Here is a 16,891-nt window from a genome sequence, read left to right on the forward strand (position 1 = left end):
ATGTAGTTGGAGCTAGATTCCACCAAGCCTGGTCTTGGCTCCATGCCGTTGGTAAAAGTTAATCAGAAACTTCCTTCACCATGAAGTAGAGTTTAGTCCGCTACCCCAAACCCAGACTGGTGGGGCCAGTCCAAGTAGACAGAGAAGAGGAAGAGCTGCCGGGGGATGAGGTTTGACTTGCTGTAGAATAGATAATCAGTATAGTGCTACTGATAACGTCTGGTTTGCTGTCATAATGTAATGTACTTTGGGGTTCTGTGACATGACAGTTGAAGTGGAGAGTACTTCACATTCTAATCAAAGCAGGATTAGATGATGGTGACCTTGTTGCCACCTCGGCCAATCACAGCTCAGCCTCTTCAGATACAGACGCTGCCATCCAGAAACATTTAACGACTGTCTGGGCCATGTGCCACAGGTGGTGCCAATGAGGTGGTTAGTGTGTGCCAACCGAGGTGCCACTAGTTTGCCAGTGTGACCTATCTTTACATGAGCATGTCTGCTCTGCCTCTGGCTATGGCAGTATGTGGGTAAAAGAGAAAAAAAGAGAGAAATTAGACAAAAAGAGAGAGAGAAATCATGCAAAAGAGATCAATTAGAGAATGAGAGAGGGGTATAAAAACACACTGAATGAAGGTGAGAGAGAAAGACAGAGATAGAGAGAGCATAGCAGAGAGCTGTGAGTGTAGAGCTTTTCTGTTGTCATTTCTGTTGCTGCTCTGCCCTGCCCGGCTGATCCCAGCGCTGCCTGGCCAACACATGGCGCCACTCTGCAGCACAGGACAGCACTACAGCAACTGCTGCCCTCCCTCCCTGCCAGCTGCCAATGTGGAAGAGGAACACACAGTCCACACTGCACTTAAAATACCCTCCATTCTACTTAACACAGACATATTATTAAAAACACACACACAACACACTCCATAGCAGACAGCGCTGAAACGTACTTTAAAGTTTTAACAGACACACTGGACACATGTTCACATAAAAATCTAGTAACTGATCAAGGCAACACTTTGAATACATTTAGACTCGAGTCTACTCAACTTCTCTTCCCCACTTCCCTCTATATAGGAAGAGATGGAGAAAGAATATGACAGAGAAAGAGACAGAAGTAAAGAAAGTAAACTCCCTACAGTATAAAGGAAAACAAAGGAAGACATGTGGAGAAGAAACCACTGTGACCGAAAGGAGAGAAGTTTTCCATCCGGAAAAGAGATGGGGTTAAACCTTCCCTTTGTCTCCGAACTCGGATTGAAAAGTTCCACACTCAGATTGCGTTAAGTTAATCTTCCGCTCCACACACACGATTAGTCCTACCTTTCAGACAGAACATGGCTTTTCTTTAAGTTCCACAGACATCCACGGAGGATGGTGTTGAATGAAGTGGTAAGACCCAATCCTTGAGCTACTCCCTACTTTTCTGTCCCTTTTTTTCTTTAACCCCTTCTTTCTCTCTCTTTCCCTCCCTCACTCTGCACCCCTGTGTCAAAGCGCTTACACACAGACCCACGGACCGAGACACTCACACTCTCCTCTCTCGCCACATCTCTCTCTCTCCCTCCGACACACACACTCAGTGGCAGCCAGCCAACGAGTGTACCGCAGGAAACTGCTTTACAAACCCCACTCTCCCCTTCCCCTCTCTCTCCCTCTTCCACACTGACAATCCCCCTATCTCTACCCCTCCCCCTAACTGAAAAAGTAGGCAGATATAAGCTCTGCCTCACCCACAAAGCTCCAACCATCCTATCCCCCTTTTCTATCACACACACACACTTAAGCACATAATGTGTTATTTGTGTACTTGTTTGACATTTTACTGCACTGTTAGGAGCTAGTAAAACAAGCATTTCAGTGCACCCGCTATAACATCTGCTAAACTGTGTACGCGACAAATACACTTTGATTTGACACACAAACACACACCAGTTATTCACGCACACACACACACACACACATACATACATACATTGGGGTTGACTGGGGTGTGTGATTGTTCTGAAGTTGGTCCGTCAGCAGTTGGCAGGGGGCCCGGCTCGAGCCTGCCTATTGTGCTGTGATCAAACATAATCGCTTAATCCCCCCAACTCAACTGTTGGTTATCAAAACCAGCCATGGCCACTGGCGCGTCCTGGGACCTCATCGCCCAGAGCCGGCCATACAGAGTACAGCCTGGCCACATGAGCAATAGAGACAGTACTTACTGACTCACTGACTGACCATGGCCACATGACTGTCTCAAAACCCTGGGATTCAACTAGTTTCGTTTCGCATTGACAGTTAATGTTAGCCTGAGTGATGTATGTGCTAAAAATAAAAATGTGTCTAAAGTTGACCCAATAGCCTAGGGTTATAATGTTTTCTGCCACAATCTTTTGGCTGAACATAGTGTGATATTGTGGTACTGTACAAATTCATGACCATGTTAGTTTATCAATGACTGATTCTATTTTCTGGCTGTTTTCCTCAGGAGGTCCACTAGAAAGGCTGAGGGTTCACAGAGACGCATACCTTTGACAGCTACTGTACGTTGGTGTGCTGTGACAAAACATCCCCAGCTGGCTGTGGCATGTGAAAGCTGATCTGAGGAATGCCACACTCTCTCGCCCTCCAGAGGAAGGGGACTCTCTGGTCTATATCATGAGGCATAGGGGACATAACAGTAAGCATTGTTAGGACACCAAACATCCACACTCTCATCCTCATCGAGACAAAACAACCATCCATTCTCTAGCTGAGACCCTAGGAGCTGAAGATGCACCCTTGGGAGGGAACATGACCCAGTAAAATGTCCAATCTACAACGGGCATAAATGGGCACTAACCCAAGCACCCTAAACAGCCAGGAATAAAGATGAAAACAGACTAACAGTGTGTGAATCACGGAGTGTCACTATAGGTTAAAACAGCGTTTGCCTGTGGACTGAAAAGCTGACTGGACAAGACATTGATTTCCAATGAGAACCTCTAATGGCCTTCTCTTAGACTGGAGAACCCATTAGCTGTTGTCTCTAGCATGGGAGAGGTGAGCTCCAAAGCTATACCAGCAGCTTGTTATGTGAGCTAAAAGCTCCGAAACACTATTCAAAATGAATTAGTCAGTCGGTTAGGATAAATAACCAGATGCAGACATAATCAACTGGTTTAGGTATTAAACTAGTTTAAATGCTAATTTTCTATCTTAAATGCTAATGTCACTCAACAATGAGTTTGCGCCAACCACAATGGTAGAGAAGCACAATGGCTCCTCCTAGAATCAGAATAGTTGAGAAGGCTTTTTGGGCATGCTTTGTGGAATGGTTTGTCACACCCAGAGGGGGATTTGGGGAGAGGAGAAATCAATGACTAAAAGCCCAAAACACTGTGCTCACATCACGACAATGTCAAAATGTTGTGTCCTATTTTGTAAAGAAGTGTGTGTGTGCTCACACAGAAAATGTCACATGAAATTGTCCTGTGAGAAAAATGTCCTTTGTGTGTGTTAATCCCACTGTGGTGCAGGTTGCATGTTGCGATATGTCTGCCAGTACCAGGTGCTGTCCATTACCGTCTGATTAGTGTGTGTGAGACGGCTCTTCTGCATGAGTGAGTGTGTTTAATGAGAATGCCACAAAAACGCAACCCTGAAAATAACCCACCGCTGCAAACACACAAACTTGGAACAGACCAACAAACACACCAGTAAAACACCAACCTGAACCGTAACACGAATGAGACACCATTTTACAAAATGGCCACTGAACATGGGTCTGCTCAAACGCTTGGAAATTGCATCCTCCTAGAAAGTGATCACTGATCTGACATGGCTGAATGGGGGAAAGGCAATAGGTTTGGAGGTGTGGAAACCATCTCTTTTCTAATCCAATCATGTACAGATCAGTGGTTCACTAAAGGAATGGAGGAAGCAAGAATGCATTAAAGACATTCCAACAGCCTATATTTCTAGCTGATCGTCACACCATCTAACTCTGGTCATTTCCATGTAAAAGGACCTATGAGCACCAACGTGAAGTTTGTAGGAGCATTTCAAATTGGGTGTCAAATGAAAGCTAAGCGTATATATTTTTATATATTTTTTTTTATCAAGGCATATAAAAAAAATGTCAACCTAAAAATTAGGAATAAGCAAAGGCTTTGATTTCTGGTCAAACAGATGGAATAGGGGTCTTAGAAAACATCTACCAGAAAAGGTCTTGCAAGGTATTAGAAATACATCAAAACACAATCATGTTGAATAAAAAGACCACTGCCAACTAATATCAACACATATTCCGTTTTGGATAAATGTTTCTGCCTACTGTAAGTTTAAGAAACATTGCCTCGTGCCTTGAAATTTCATTACCAAAAACCGACATATCTTCAAGATATTTTCTAATTTCTCTCCCTCATGAGGGAGGATAATGAAAGTTCACAGAAGTAACAAGTAAAGGTAGACCTATCAATTAGTTATAGTGTTTTTATTGATATCAATTTTGTTCATGAATGAAGTGATTAAAATGTGAAATTCCATTACCAAATCGGTAACGAAATTTCAGAAGAATCGGTAATGGAATTTCTGCAATTGAATTGGCTACAATGGGAAATCATAGTAGTCACAAATCAGAGTTGGGTGCACAAGTTTGGACAGCACAGTACAGTACACAGCAAAGTAGAGTACAGTAAAAGAAAAGTAGAGTACAGTTCAGTACAATACAGTATAGTACATAGAGCACACTAGAGTTGAGTACACTATAATGTATTGTACTGTACTGAACTCTACTTTACTGATCTCTTCTCTTCTTTACTAATCTCTACTCTACTGAACTCTACTGTACTCTACTCTACTGTACTCTACTCTACTGAACTCTACTGTACTCTACTCTACAGTACTCTACTCTATTGTACTCTACTGTACTCTACTTTATTGTACTCTACTCTATTGTACTCTACTCTATTCAGTAGGCTGCTGAGGGGAGGAGGGGCTCATAATACTGGCTGGAATGGAGTAAGTGAAATGCCATCAAACATATGTTTGATGTATTTGATACCATTCAACCTATTCAACTCCAGCCAAAACCACAAGCCCGTCCTCCCCAATTAAGGTGTCACCAACCTCCTGTGACTGTATTATACTCTACTGTACTGAACTCTACAGTGCTGTCATTTGAGGTCTAAACTTATGAAACATAGACGTCTATGATTTGTTCAGATTTGGTCCGGTCCAACCAAATTTCGTCTTGTTTGGGGGCAGAGCTCATTAAATTAATAGCCAGTGTGTAGAATAATACCCAAATATGCAAAGGAGGATATTGCATATTTATACCGTTGTGTACCTATTTAGGATATATCACCATAAAGAGAATGACATTCATATCCATAATTATGCATTTCTGTGTAGTACTGATGAGGGATGTCATTCTGTTACCATCATTCTTATTATATTATATTATATTATTATATTATTATTCTGTTACCGGGTGTTAATCCACTTCACTTACTATAGTTCAATAACCAAAATAGATTTTTTCAAAGTCAATGTGTCATGTCATAGCTGACACACCATTATTTCTGCAGCCATCGTTGAATCTTAATTCGGAGCAGATATTTTTACAGAGTTTTTGGAAAACATGGACACATACAAAACGGAGGGAGATTTTACCAAAATTCTCTTACTAAACGTTGCATCTGCACAGTTCTTCCAGTAAATGTCTTTTTGTAAAATGTTCTGTGTAAATTGTTAAAAGTAGTCCTTGTGTACAGAGTTGTATGGTTTTTGTTTGGCAGCACAGTTCCGTTACTGTGGAATTGCCTATCTTCCAATGGCCCTGTATAACCAACAATGATTACCATGTCCCTATCTCAGACGTCTGTATTGTGCTGTACTGTACTGTACCAGAATGCACATTCCCAGATAAAACGTACAGTGTAATATTTCTGTAGGGAACAATGTGAAACGATGATAACACTAATACACACAGATAAGAGATGAGCTAGTAAGTAAAGTAAGTAGCTTTGCACAAGCCTTAGCTGGGCTAGCTTTAGCTGATATTTAGCTGATTAGCTGATATAGCGCTCTGGTTAGTAACATAGCTTGTCACACAAAGAGAGTACCTGGCATTGGTATGATTTATCTGACCAGGTCTCTCTTGAAATTGACATTCTATCTCAAAGAGGCTAACCTGGATAAATAAAGGTTAAATCAAGAGAATAAATAAATAATCATAGTGGATGTATCATCTCAGTAAACCTGAATAAACCTAAATAATGTCAGCCATGTTGTATGACATCATCAGATCAGACATCCTGTCTTTACAGGCAGGGATTATACTCTGTGAGACCTACAGACGTAGGATCTTAATTTGACCACCCTGTTGCAGGAGCACTTGTATTGAATTTGAGGTTTAAAAGGCTTCTGAAGTTAATAATTTCCACTTTTAAATTTCAGACTTGATTTTCCATTACGAAAAATGTATCAACCCCTAAAATAAATTCCATTAATTATAATCCACATTTCCTGTTGCTGCAGGATTATTTTCCTGCTGTAGAAAACTGGCTCAAATTAAGATCCTCCATCTGTACACCAACCAATGTTGGGGAAACATTATAACAACATTGTGCCAACATCCCATTGTACCAACATCCCATTGTACCAACATTGTACCAACACACACACACCAACTGATTAATGGACTGCTGAATGTTCGTTTTTTTCTCTTGCTTTGTTTGTTATTTTCCATATTATGTCTATCTCTGAGAAGCTACCCAGGAAAGGCAGTAAATAGCCCATCTCAATATATGTAGCCTTAGACATAAGGTTAATGATATCAATAACTTGCTAATATCAGATAACATTAATATATTAGCCATTTCTGAGATTCACTTAGATAATTCCTTTGATGATACAGCAGTAGTAATACAAGGATATAACATTAATAGAAGAGACAGGAATGCTTATGGGGAAAGTGTTCTTATATACAGTACCAGTCAAAAGTTTGGACACACCTACTCATTTGAGGGTTTTTCTTTATTTTTACTATTTTCTACATTGTAGAATAATACTGAAGACATCAAAACTATGAAATAACACATATGGAATCATGTAGTAACCAAAAAAGTGTTAAACAAATTATTATTATTCAAATAGCCACCCTTTGACTTTATGAAAATTGTAGACCCCCACAAGTCTTGTTCATCCTTGGGAGCAATTTCCAAACGCCTGAAGGTACCACGTTCATCTGTACAAACAATAGTATGCAAGTATAAACACCATGAGACCACGCAGCTGTCATACCGCTCAGGAAGGAGACGCGTTCTGTCTCCTAGAGATAAACGAACTTTGGTGCGAAAAGTGCAAATCAATCCCAGAACAACAGCAAAAATCATTGTGAATATGCTGGAGGAAACAGGTACAAAAGTATCTATATCCACAGTAGAATTAGTCCTATATCGACATAACCTGAAAGGCCGCTCAGCAAGGAAGAAGCCACTGCTCCAAAACCGCCATAAAAAAGCCAGACTACGGTTTGCAACTGCACATGGGGACAAATATTGTACTTTTTGGAGAAATGTCCTCTGGTCTGATGAAACAAAAATAGAACTGTTTGGCCATAATGACCATCGTTACGTTTGGAGGAAAAAGGGGGTGCTTGCAAGCCGAAGAACACCATCCCAACCGAAAAGCATGGGGGTGGAAGCAGCATACTGTGGGGGTGCTTTGCTGCAGGAGGGATTGGTGCACTTCACAAAATAGATGGCATCATGAGGAAGGAAAATGATGTGGATATACAGTGGGGGAAAAAAGTATTTAGTCAGCCACCAATTGTGCAAGTTCTCCCACTTAAAAAGATGAGAGAGGCCTGTAATTTTCATCACAGGTACACGTCAACTATGACAGACAAACTGAGAAAAAAAATCCAGAAAATCACATTGTAGGATTTTTAATGAATTTATTTGCAAATTATGGTGGAAAATAAGTATTTGGTCATCTACAAACAAGCAAGATTTCTGGCTCTCACAGACCTGTAACTTATTCAGTAAGAGTGTCCTCTGTCCACTCGTTACCTGTATTAATGGCACCTGTTTGAACTTGTTATCAATATAAAATACACCTGTCCACAACCTCAAACAGTCACACTCCAAACTCCACTATGGCCAAGACCAAAGAGCTGTCAAAGGACACCAGAAACAAAATTGTAGACCTGCACCAGGCTGGGAAGACTGAATCTGCAATAGGTAAGCAGCTTGGTTTGAAGAAATCAACTGTGGGAGCAATTATTAGGAAATGGAAGACATACAAGACCACTGATAATCTCCCTCGATCTGGGGCTCCACGCAAGATCTCACCCCGTGGGGTCAAAATGATCACAAGAACGGTGAGCAAAAATCCCAGAACCACATGGGAGGACCTAGTGAATGACCTGCAGAGAGCTGGGACCAAAGTAACAAAGCCTACCATCAGTAACACACTACGCCGCCAGGGACTCAAATCCTGCAGTGCCAGACGTGTCCCCCTGCTTAAGTCAGTACATGTCCAGGCCCGTCTGAAGTTTGCTAGAGTGCATTTGGATGATCCAGAAGAAACCAAAATAGAACTTTTTGGTAAAAACTCAACTCGTCGTGTTTGGAGGACAAAGAATTCTGAGTTGCATCCAAAGAACACCATACCTACTGTGAAGCATGGGGTTGGAAACATCATGCCTTGGGGTTGTTTTTCTGCAAAGGGACCAGGACGACTGATCCGTGTAAAGGAAAGAATGAATGGGGCCATGTATCGTGAGATTTTGAGTGAAAACCTCCTTCCATCAGCAAGGGCATTGAAGATGAAACGTGGCTGGGTCTTTCAGCATGACAATGATCCCAAACACACCGCCCGGACAACGAAGGAGTGGCTTCGTAAGAAGCATTTCAAGGTCCTGGAGTGGCCTAGCCAGTCTCCAGATCTCAACCCCATAGAAAATCTTTGGAGGGAGTTGAAAGTCCGTGTTGCCCAGCGACAGCCCCAAAACATCACTGCTCTAGAGGAGATCTGCATGGAGGAATGGGCCAAAATACCAGCAACAGTGTGTGAAAACCTTGTGAAGACTTACAGAAAACGTTTGACCTGTGTCATTGCCAACAAAGGGTATATAACAAAGTATTGAGAAACTTTTGTTATTGACCAAATACTTATTTTCCACCATAATTTGCAAATAAATTCATAAAAAATCCTACAATGTGATTTTCTGGATTTTTTTTCTTATCATTTTGTCTGTCATAGTTGACGTGTACCTATGATGAAAATTACAGGCCTCTCTCATCTTTTTAAGTGGGAGAACTTGCACAATTGGTGGCTGACTAAATACTTTTTTCCCCAACTGTATTGAAGCAACATCTCAACACATCAGTCAGGAAGTTAAAGCTTGGTCGCAAATGGGTCTTCCAAATGGACAATGACCCCAAGCATACTTCCAAAGTTGTGTCAAAATGGCTTAAGGACAACAAAGTCAAGGTATTGGAGTGGCCATCACAAAGCCCTGACCTCAATCCTATAGAACATTTGTGGGCAGAACTGAAAAAGCGTGTGCAAGCAAGGAGGCCTACAAACCTGACTCAGTTACACCAGCTCTGTCCGGAGGAATGGGCCAAAATTCACCCAATTTATTGTGGGAAGCTTGTGGAAGGCTACCCGAAATATTTGACCCAATTTAAACAATTTAAAGGCAATGCTCCCAAATACTAATTGAGTGTATGTAAACTTCTGACCCACTGGGAATGTGATGAAATAAATAAAAGCTGAAATAAATAATTCTCTCTACTATTATTCTGACATTTCACATTCTTAAAATAAAGTGGTGATCCTAACTGACCTAAGACAGGGAATTTTACTAGGATTAAACGTCAGGAATTGTGAAAAATTGAGCTTAAATGTATTTGGCTAAGGTGTATGTAAACTTCCGACTTCAACTGTACTGCACTGACAAAAAGTACTCATGTTTGGTTGAAAGAAGATTGTGGGAGCTGTACTGTTAGATTTCGCTGCAGCCTTTGATATTATTGACCATAACCTGTTGTTGAGAAAACATATGTTTTATGGCTTTCAACCTCTGCCATATCGTGGATTCAGAGCCATCTATCTAATAGAACTCAGATGGTTTTCTTTAATGGAAGCTTCTCTAATGTCAAACATCTAGGGTTTGGCGTACCGCAGGGAAGCTCTCTAGGCCCTCTAACCTTTTCTATTTTTACCAATGACCTGCCACTGGCATTAAACAAAGACTGTGTGTCCATGTATGCTGATGATTCAACCATATATGTGTCAGCAGCCAAAGCTAATGAAGTCACTGAAATCCTTAACAAGGAGTTGAAGTCAGTTTTGGAATGTAATAAACTGGTCCTGAACAAAGCTAAGAGCATTGTATTAGGTACAAATAATTCCCTAAGCTCTAGACCACAGCTGAATCTGGTAATGAATGGTGTGGCTGTTGAACAAGTTGAGGAGACTAAATTACTTGGTGTTACCTTAGATTGTAAACGGTCATGGGCAAAACATATACAGTGAGGGAAAAAAGTATTTGATCCCCTGCTGATTTTGTAAGTTTGCCCACTGACAAAGAAATGATCAGTCTATCATTTTAATTGTAGGTTTATTTGAACAGTGAGAGACAGAATAACAACAAAATAATCCAGAAAAACGCATGTCAAAAATGTTATAAATTTATTTGCATTTTAATGAGGGAAATAAGTATTTGACCCCCTCTCAATCAGAAAGATTTCTGGCTCCCAGGTGTCTTTTATACAGGTAACGAGCTGAGATTAGGAGCACACTCTTAAAGGGAGTGCACCTAATCTCAGTTTGTTACCTGTATAAAAGACACCTGTCCACAGAAGCAATCAATCAATCAGATTCCAAACTCTCCACCGTGGCCAAAACCAAAGAGCTCTCCAAGGATGTCAGGGACAAGATTGTAGACCTACACAAGGCTGGAATGGGCTACAAGACCATCGCCAAGCAGCTTGATGAGAAGGTGACAACAGTTGGTGCGATTATTCACAAATGGAAGAAACACAAAATAATTGTCAAATCTCCCTCGGCCTGGGGCTACATGCAAGATCTCACTTCGTGGAGTTGCAATGATCATGAGAACGGTGAGGAATCAGCCCAGAACTACACGGGAGGATCTTGTCAATGATTTCCAGGCAGCTGGGACCATAGTCACCAAGAAAACAATTGGTAACACACTACGCCGTGAAGGACTGAAATCCTGCAGCGCCCGCAAGGTCCCACTGCTCAAGAAAGCACATATACATGCCCGTCTGAAGTTTACCAATGAACATCTGAATGATTCAGAGGAGAACTGGGTGAAAGTGACGTGGTCAGATGAGAACAAAATGGAGCTCGTTGGCATCAACTCAACTCACCGTGTTTGAAGGAGGAGGAATGCTGCCTATGACCCCAAGAACACATTTTACATTACATTTACATTTTAGTCATTTAGCAGACGCTCTTATCCAGAGCGACTTACAGTTAGTGAGTGCATACATTATTTTATTTTTCATACTGGCCCCCCGTGGGAATCGAACCCACAACCCTGGCATTGCAAACGCCATGCTCTACCAACTGAGCTACATCCTTGCCGGCCATTCCCTCCCCTTCGCTGGACGACGCTGGGCCAATTGTGCGCCGCCCCATGGGTCTCCCGGTCGCGGCCGGCTACGACAGAGCCACCATCAAACATGGAGGTGGAAACATTATGCTTTGGGGGTGTTTTTCTGCTAAGGGGACAGGACAACTTCACCGCATCAAAGGGACGATGGACGGGGCCATGTACCGTCAAATCTTGGGTGAGAACCTCCTTCCCTCAGCCAGGGCATTGAAAATGGGTCGTGGATGGGTATTCCAGCATGACAATGACCCAAAACACACGGCCAAGGCAACAAAGGAGTGGCTCAAGAAGAAGCACATTAAGGTCCTGGAGTGGCCTAGCCAGTCTCCAGACCTTAATCCCATAGAAAATCTGTGGAGGGAGCTGAAGGTTCGAGTTGCCAAACGTCAGCCTCGAAACCTTAATGACTTGGAGAAGATCTGCAAAGAGGAGTGGGACAAAATCCCTCCTGATATGTGTGCAAACCTGGTGGCCAACTACAAGAAATGTCTGACCTCTGTGATTGCCAACAAGGGTTTTGCCACCAAGTACTAAGTCATGTTTTGCAGAGGGGTCAAATACTTATTTCCCTCATTAAAATGCAAATCAATTGATAACATTTTTGAAATGTATTTTTCTGGATTTTTTTGTTGTTATTCTGTCTCTCACTGTTCAAATAAACCTACAATTAAAATTATACACTGATCATGTCTTTGTCAGTGGGCAAACGTACAAAATCAGCAAGGGATCAAATACTTTTTTCCCTCACTGTAGATTCATTGGTTGTAAATAAGGGGAGAGGTATGTCCATAAAAAGGAGATGCCCTGCTTTTTTGACACCACACTCCAAAAAGCAAGTCCTACAGTCTCTAGTTTTGTCTTATCTTGGTTATTGTCCAGTCATGTGATCAAGTGATGCAAAGCCAGACCTAGTTAAGCTGCAGCTGGCCCAGAATGGCACGTCTTGCTCTTCACTGTAATCAGAGGGCTAATATAAATACTATGCATACCAGATTCTCTTGGTTAAGAGTTGAGGTGAGACTGACTGCATCACTTCGTTTTATAAGAAACATTAATGTGCTGTAAATTCCAAATTGTTTGCATTGTTAACTTCCACACAGCTCTGACACACACACTTACCCCACCAGACATGCCACTAGGGGTCTTTTCACAGTCCCCAAATCCAGAACAAATTAAAGAAAGCGTACAGTATTATATAGAGTCATTATTGCATGGAACTCCCTTCCATCACATATTGACAGCAAACCTGGTTTAAAAAAAACAGATAAAGCAACACCTCACGGCACAACGCCTCTCCCCTATTTGACCTAGATATTTTGTGTGTATTTATTGATATGTAGGCTATGTGTGCCATTTTTAATGTATGTAGTTCTGTCCTTGAGCGGTTCTTGTCTATTAATGTTCTGTATTATGTCATGTTTCATGTTTTGTTTGGACCCTAGGAAGAGTAGCTGCTGCTTTTGCAACAGCTAATGGGGATCCTAATAAAATTCCAAATACCAAACATAAGCCTATTCCCCTATCCCCTTTATCACAATGTTGATGATCCTCTTTCAGGTCCGAGTCATGGCGTGCATGGATACATCACATAATACCAAGGTAAGAGGATGCCAGGGAACAGACAATAAGATGTGGAGTTATGATTATGAAAAGGTGTCCTGTTACGTAAGTTGAGTGTAATTCTAGCAAATGGCTCAGGGGAAAGCTTCAGTTTGGTTCAAATGGGAGTAATGCTCTTAAATGGCAGATAACAGTTGAGCCATCATGGTCTGTGGGATCCATCGGGGGCTTAGGGCTTTGAAATGTCACATAGGACCGATCCAGGATCTGCTGGAGAGGTTAAAAGGAGGTTAAAACTGAGAGGGTTGACTTACCTGAATATGATCCCCAGTCAGTCATCATTATCAGCACATAGAAGAGGCAGAAAGAGAGCGAGAGAGAGAGAGGGAGGGAGAGAGATCATTAAAGACAATATACTCAGCCAGCATCAGTAATATAATACAATACGGCATATGATATCCCCGTTCTAATTTATTCAGAAGACGAAAGCCTTATCAAATTGCACTGTGACTGTGTGTGTGTTTGGTCCTAGGTCACGAGCCACAGTGGCAGATGGCACACGTCTATCTCTTAATGACAGCTCAGTCTTGTAACATCAGACCTAGGCCAGGAGTAGTGGGCCAATGTTGTCTCACTATTGCTGAGTTCTGGTAATCTGGAATTACAGGACAACTGGGCTTGGACCATAGACCCCAAAATGTGTGTGTGCACGTGTACTGTATGTGTGTGTGTGTGCGCACATATGCTTGTCTGTCCAAACCTAAGAGACAGTTATGAGGGCATCATCTCAAGCCTCTCAGGAGTTACAGCAGATCACTCCAACATAGAATATGAACCTAAAGACCTTTCATAAACCATACATATCTCACTAATAACCTTTCATAACATGGTAGGACCCAATTCTGGTTTGGCATGTCCCCTGTCTGTTTGCTGGTTTAATACATCGTTTATTTGGGTTAATGTGCTGTGCTGTCCCTTATCACGGTTCATTCAGATTGGTAAACCCAAACATTGACACAATTGCAAATCCCATATTAGCCTAGCGGCTAACATGGTACTGTAAAACCCATATTACGATTTACATAGAAAACTCATATTACTGGCTGGCTAAAATGAAAAGGAGATTTGACTGACTAACACAGTGAAGCTATGGGACTGGTCTTGTCCTTATTCTGGCTTGGTCCCTCCCAGGATGATGCACCAGACAGATATTGTCCAATCCTTCTGTACAAGATCCCTCTCTACTGAACATGTCCGGTCCTTGATTGATTCATTAGTGAAGCCCAGTAAATTATTGAGGAGATTGATTTGTCCATGCCCAGTGAGAGTGGGAACATGGTGGCTAAGGGAGTGATAAGGACAGTGATAAGGATAGTGATGGGGACTGGATGGGGGACAGTGAAGAGTTAGGCCTAATGGACAGATAAGAGATGAGCTGAAAGTATATGGGACAACACTATCAGCTCACTGTCACCACCTACAGGCCCCTGGCGTAATGCCACTTGGTCATTTCTATCCTATTTGGAAAAACAGCTGACTTATCAGTGCTCTCAACCTATGTTTAAGTAAGAAAGTATGTGCAAAACATTGGGCCATGTGTTATAATGTGTAACAATAAAAACCAATAGCATAGATAAGAGTTCTGCATAATGTGTCCTGGATATAGCTAGGCTCCTTTCATTATTCTGAGTTTTAGTTCATCCATCCTTCTCTAGTGCATCCAATGATAACAAGGGTGTGTCTCTCTGGCTCTGATTGGCTGAGTGAGTTCACAACAGGGAGATCACGCAGAACAGCACCAGAACTCTCCGCTCAACTGTCTGCACCACCTCCTACCGCTGCCATGGCAACCAAGGAAAACATCCAACCGATCACCGGTGGCGACCGCGCTGTAATTGCTGCTTTGCAAACAGCAGCCCAGAGCCAGTCATTAGGAGCTATATATACACACACAGGCACAGTGCGTGGCCGCCTATGGGGCTTTAACTGGTCTGGCAGGCAGGCTGGAGTCACTGCCAGATGTTAAAATAAATACACTTATTCTGACTGAAAGATACGCTCTTTTTCTTTTCTTTTTTTTCTGTCGAGACGTGCTTTTAAACGGATAGTGCGAGATTGTGGCAATTAAGCCACTTTTCGAGTTACGTAGAGTCAGATGGAACTCATGGATACCATTTTTATGTCTCTGCATGCAGTTTGAAGGAAGTTTCTAACTAGCGTTAGCGCAATAGTTAACTAGCGTTAGCGCAATGACTGGAAGTCTATAGCTGTTAATGACTTCTAGTCATTGTGCTAACGCTATTTAACAATGTCTTGCGAAACGTACAGTTATGAATATAACTACTGGTCCCTGAAGGAGCCTCTTCAGTACCGCTCTTCAGCAAGCTCAAATCCCCTGACGGCGCGGGGCCTAAATATGTTATACCTCGTTCCCTCCTTCAGGGAACAGTAGTTGTATTCATAACCGTACGTTCCCCTTTAGTCGGTCACTCGGTATAACATACTATGGGGACATACAATCACGCCACAAGCCAGCTCAGAGGGTACCAAACTAAGAGGCCCACGGCAGCACAAGCACACACAAGTTCCACCAGCTCCAAAAAGGGGTTACAGAAGCCACCTTTTTCCCTAATACTTCCCAGAGAAGCCTGAACTGTCAGAGCCTCATGAGGCCTGAACTATCAGAGCCCCATATAGGGAACCAAACCTGCTGCAACTTGGCTATGCGCACTGACATGCTGCCACTGCAGCCCAAGTCCATACACCCCACGGTTCCAAGAACAATACCTTCTTGCGAGCCTGAAATGTCAGAACTTGTACAAGGAACCGCAAGTCCAAAACAACAGAACACCTGTCGTGACTTTGTAAAGCGCACACGCGCGCTGCATAGAATCGAACACAGTCAATGAACCACGGCAGCCCAACTCTCAAACCCACAGGACACTGTGGTATCCCTGATAATGCACACTTTCTTAAGCGCTGCTGCACCCCAAGGCAACCCAAGGCTCAAACTCACAGGGAACTGTGGTAACCCGGATAAATGCGCAACCTGCACGCTGCCTAACACCCACTCCCGGACCCAGCCATAAGAGCACTATGAGCCACACTGGGAGCAGTTACATCCAAGCGATAAAACATCACAAAGGTATGTGGGGAACCCAACTCGCTGCAGCATAGAAATCACCAATCGTCATGCCCCTGAACAATGCCCAAGAAGCCACCACATGCCTAGTGGAGTGAGCACGTACACCGCTTGGCAAACCTTGTCTTTTGCTGTCATATGCCAGGGAGATCCAATGAGAAAGACGCTGCTTAGAAAGCGCCCTACCCCAAGCTGGGTTAGCGAAACAGACAAAAAGCTGGTCACAAACGCGGATATCCTTGGCCCCATCCCTATATGTGCGTATAGCGTATACTGGACATGGAGGAGGTGTTTGTGACCAGCTTTTTGTCTGTTTCGCTAACCCAGCTCGGGCTAGGACACTTTCTAAACAGCGTCTTTCTCATTGGATCTCCCTAGCATATGACAGCAAAGGACAAGGTTTGCCAAGCGGTGTGCGTGCTCACTCCACTAGGCGTGTGGTGGCTTCTTGGGCATTGTTCAGAGGCATGACGATTGGTGATATCTGTGCTGCTGCGAGGAGGTGAGAAAGGGAAAAGCTTGAAACCCGGGGACCTGTAAGACATGGGCATAACCTTGGGAGCAAA

The 16,891-nt window shown here is 42.7% G+C and overlaps 1 protein-coding gene across 4 annotated transcripts in view; it reads right to left on the reverse strand.

Moving 5' to 3' along the window:
• The window catches only part of nhsl1b (NHS-like 1b), a 187,319-nt gene that overhangs the window by 73,475 nt on the left and 96,953 nt on the right, over positions 1-16,891 (reverse strand). The window contains exon 1 of one of the 4 annotated variants that reach the window (XM_045210204.1): positions 1,321-1,625. The exons of the other annotated variants lie outside the window; for them this stretch is intronic. Within the exon in view, the coding sequence (XP_045066139.1) occupies positions 1,321-1,336 (16 nt within the window). The 5' untranslated portion in view covers positions 1,337-1,625. Of the gene's footprint in view, positions 1-1,320; positions 1,626-16,891 lie in introns of those variants that run through there. 4 annotated transcript variants of the gene reach the window in all.

The sequence above is a fragment of the Coregonus clupeaformis genome, chromosome 33, assembly GCF_020615455.1.
Source record: "Coregonus clupeaformis isolate EN_2021a chromosome 33, ASM2061545v1, whole genome shotgun sequence".
Lineage (NCBI taxonomy): Eukaryota > Metazoa > Chordata > Actinopteri > Salmoniformes > Salmonidae > Coregonus > Coregonus clupeaformis.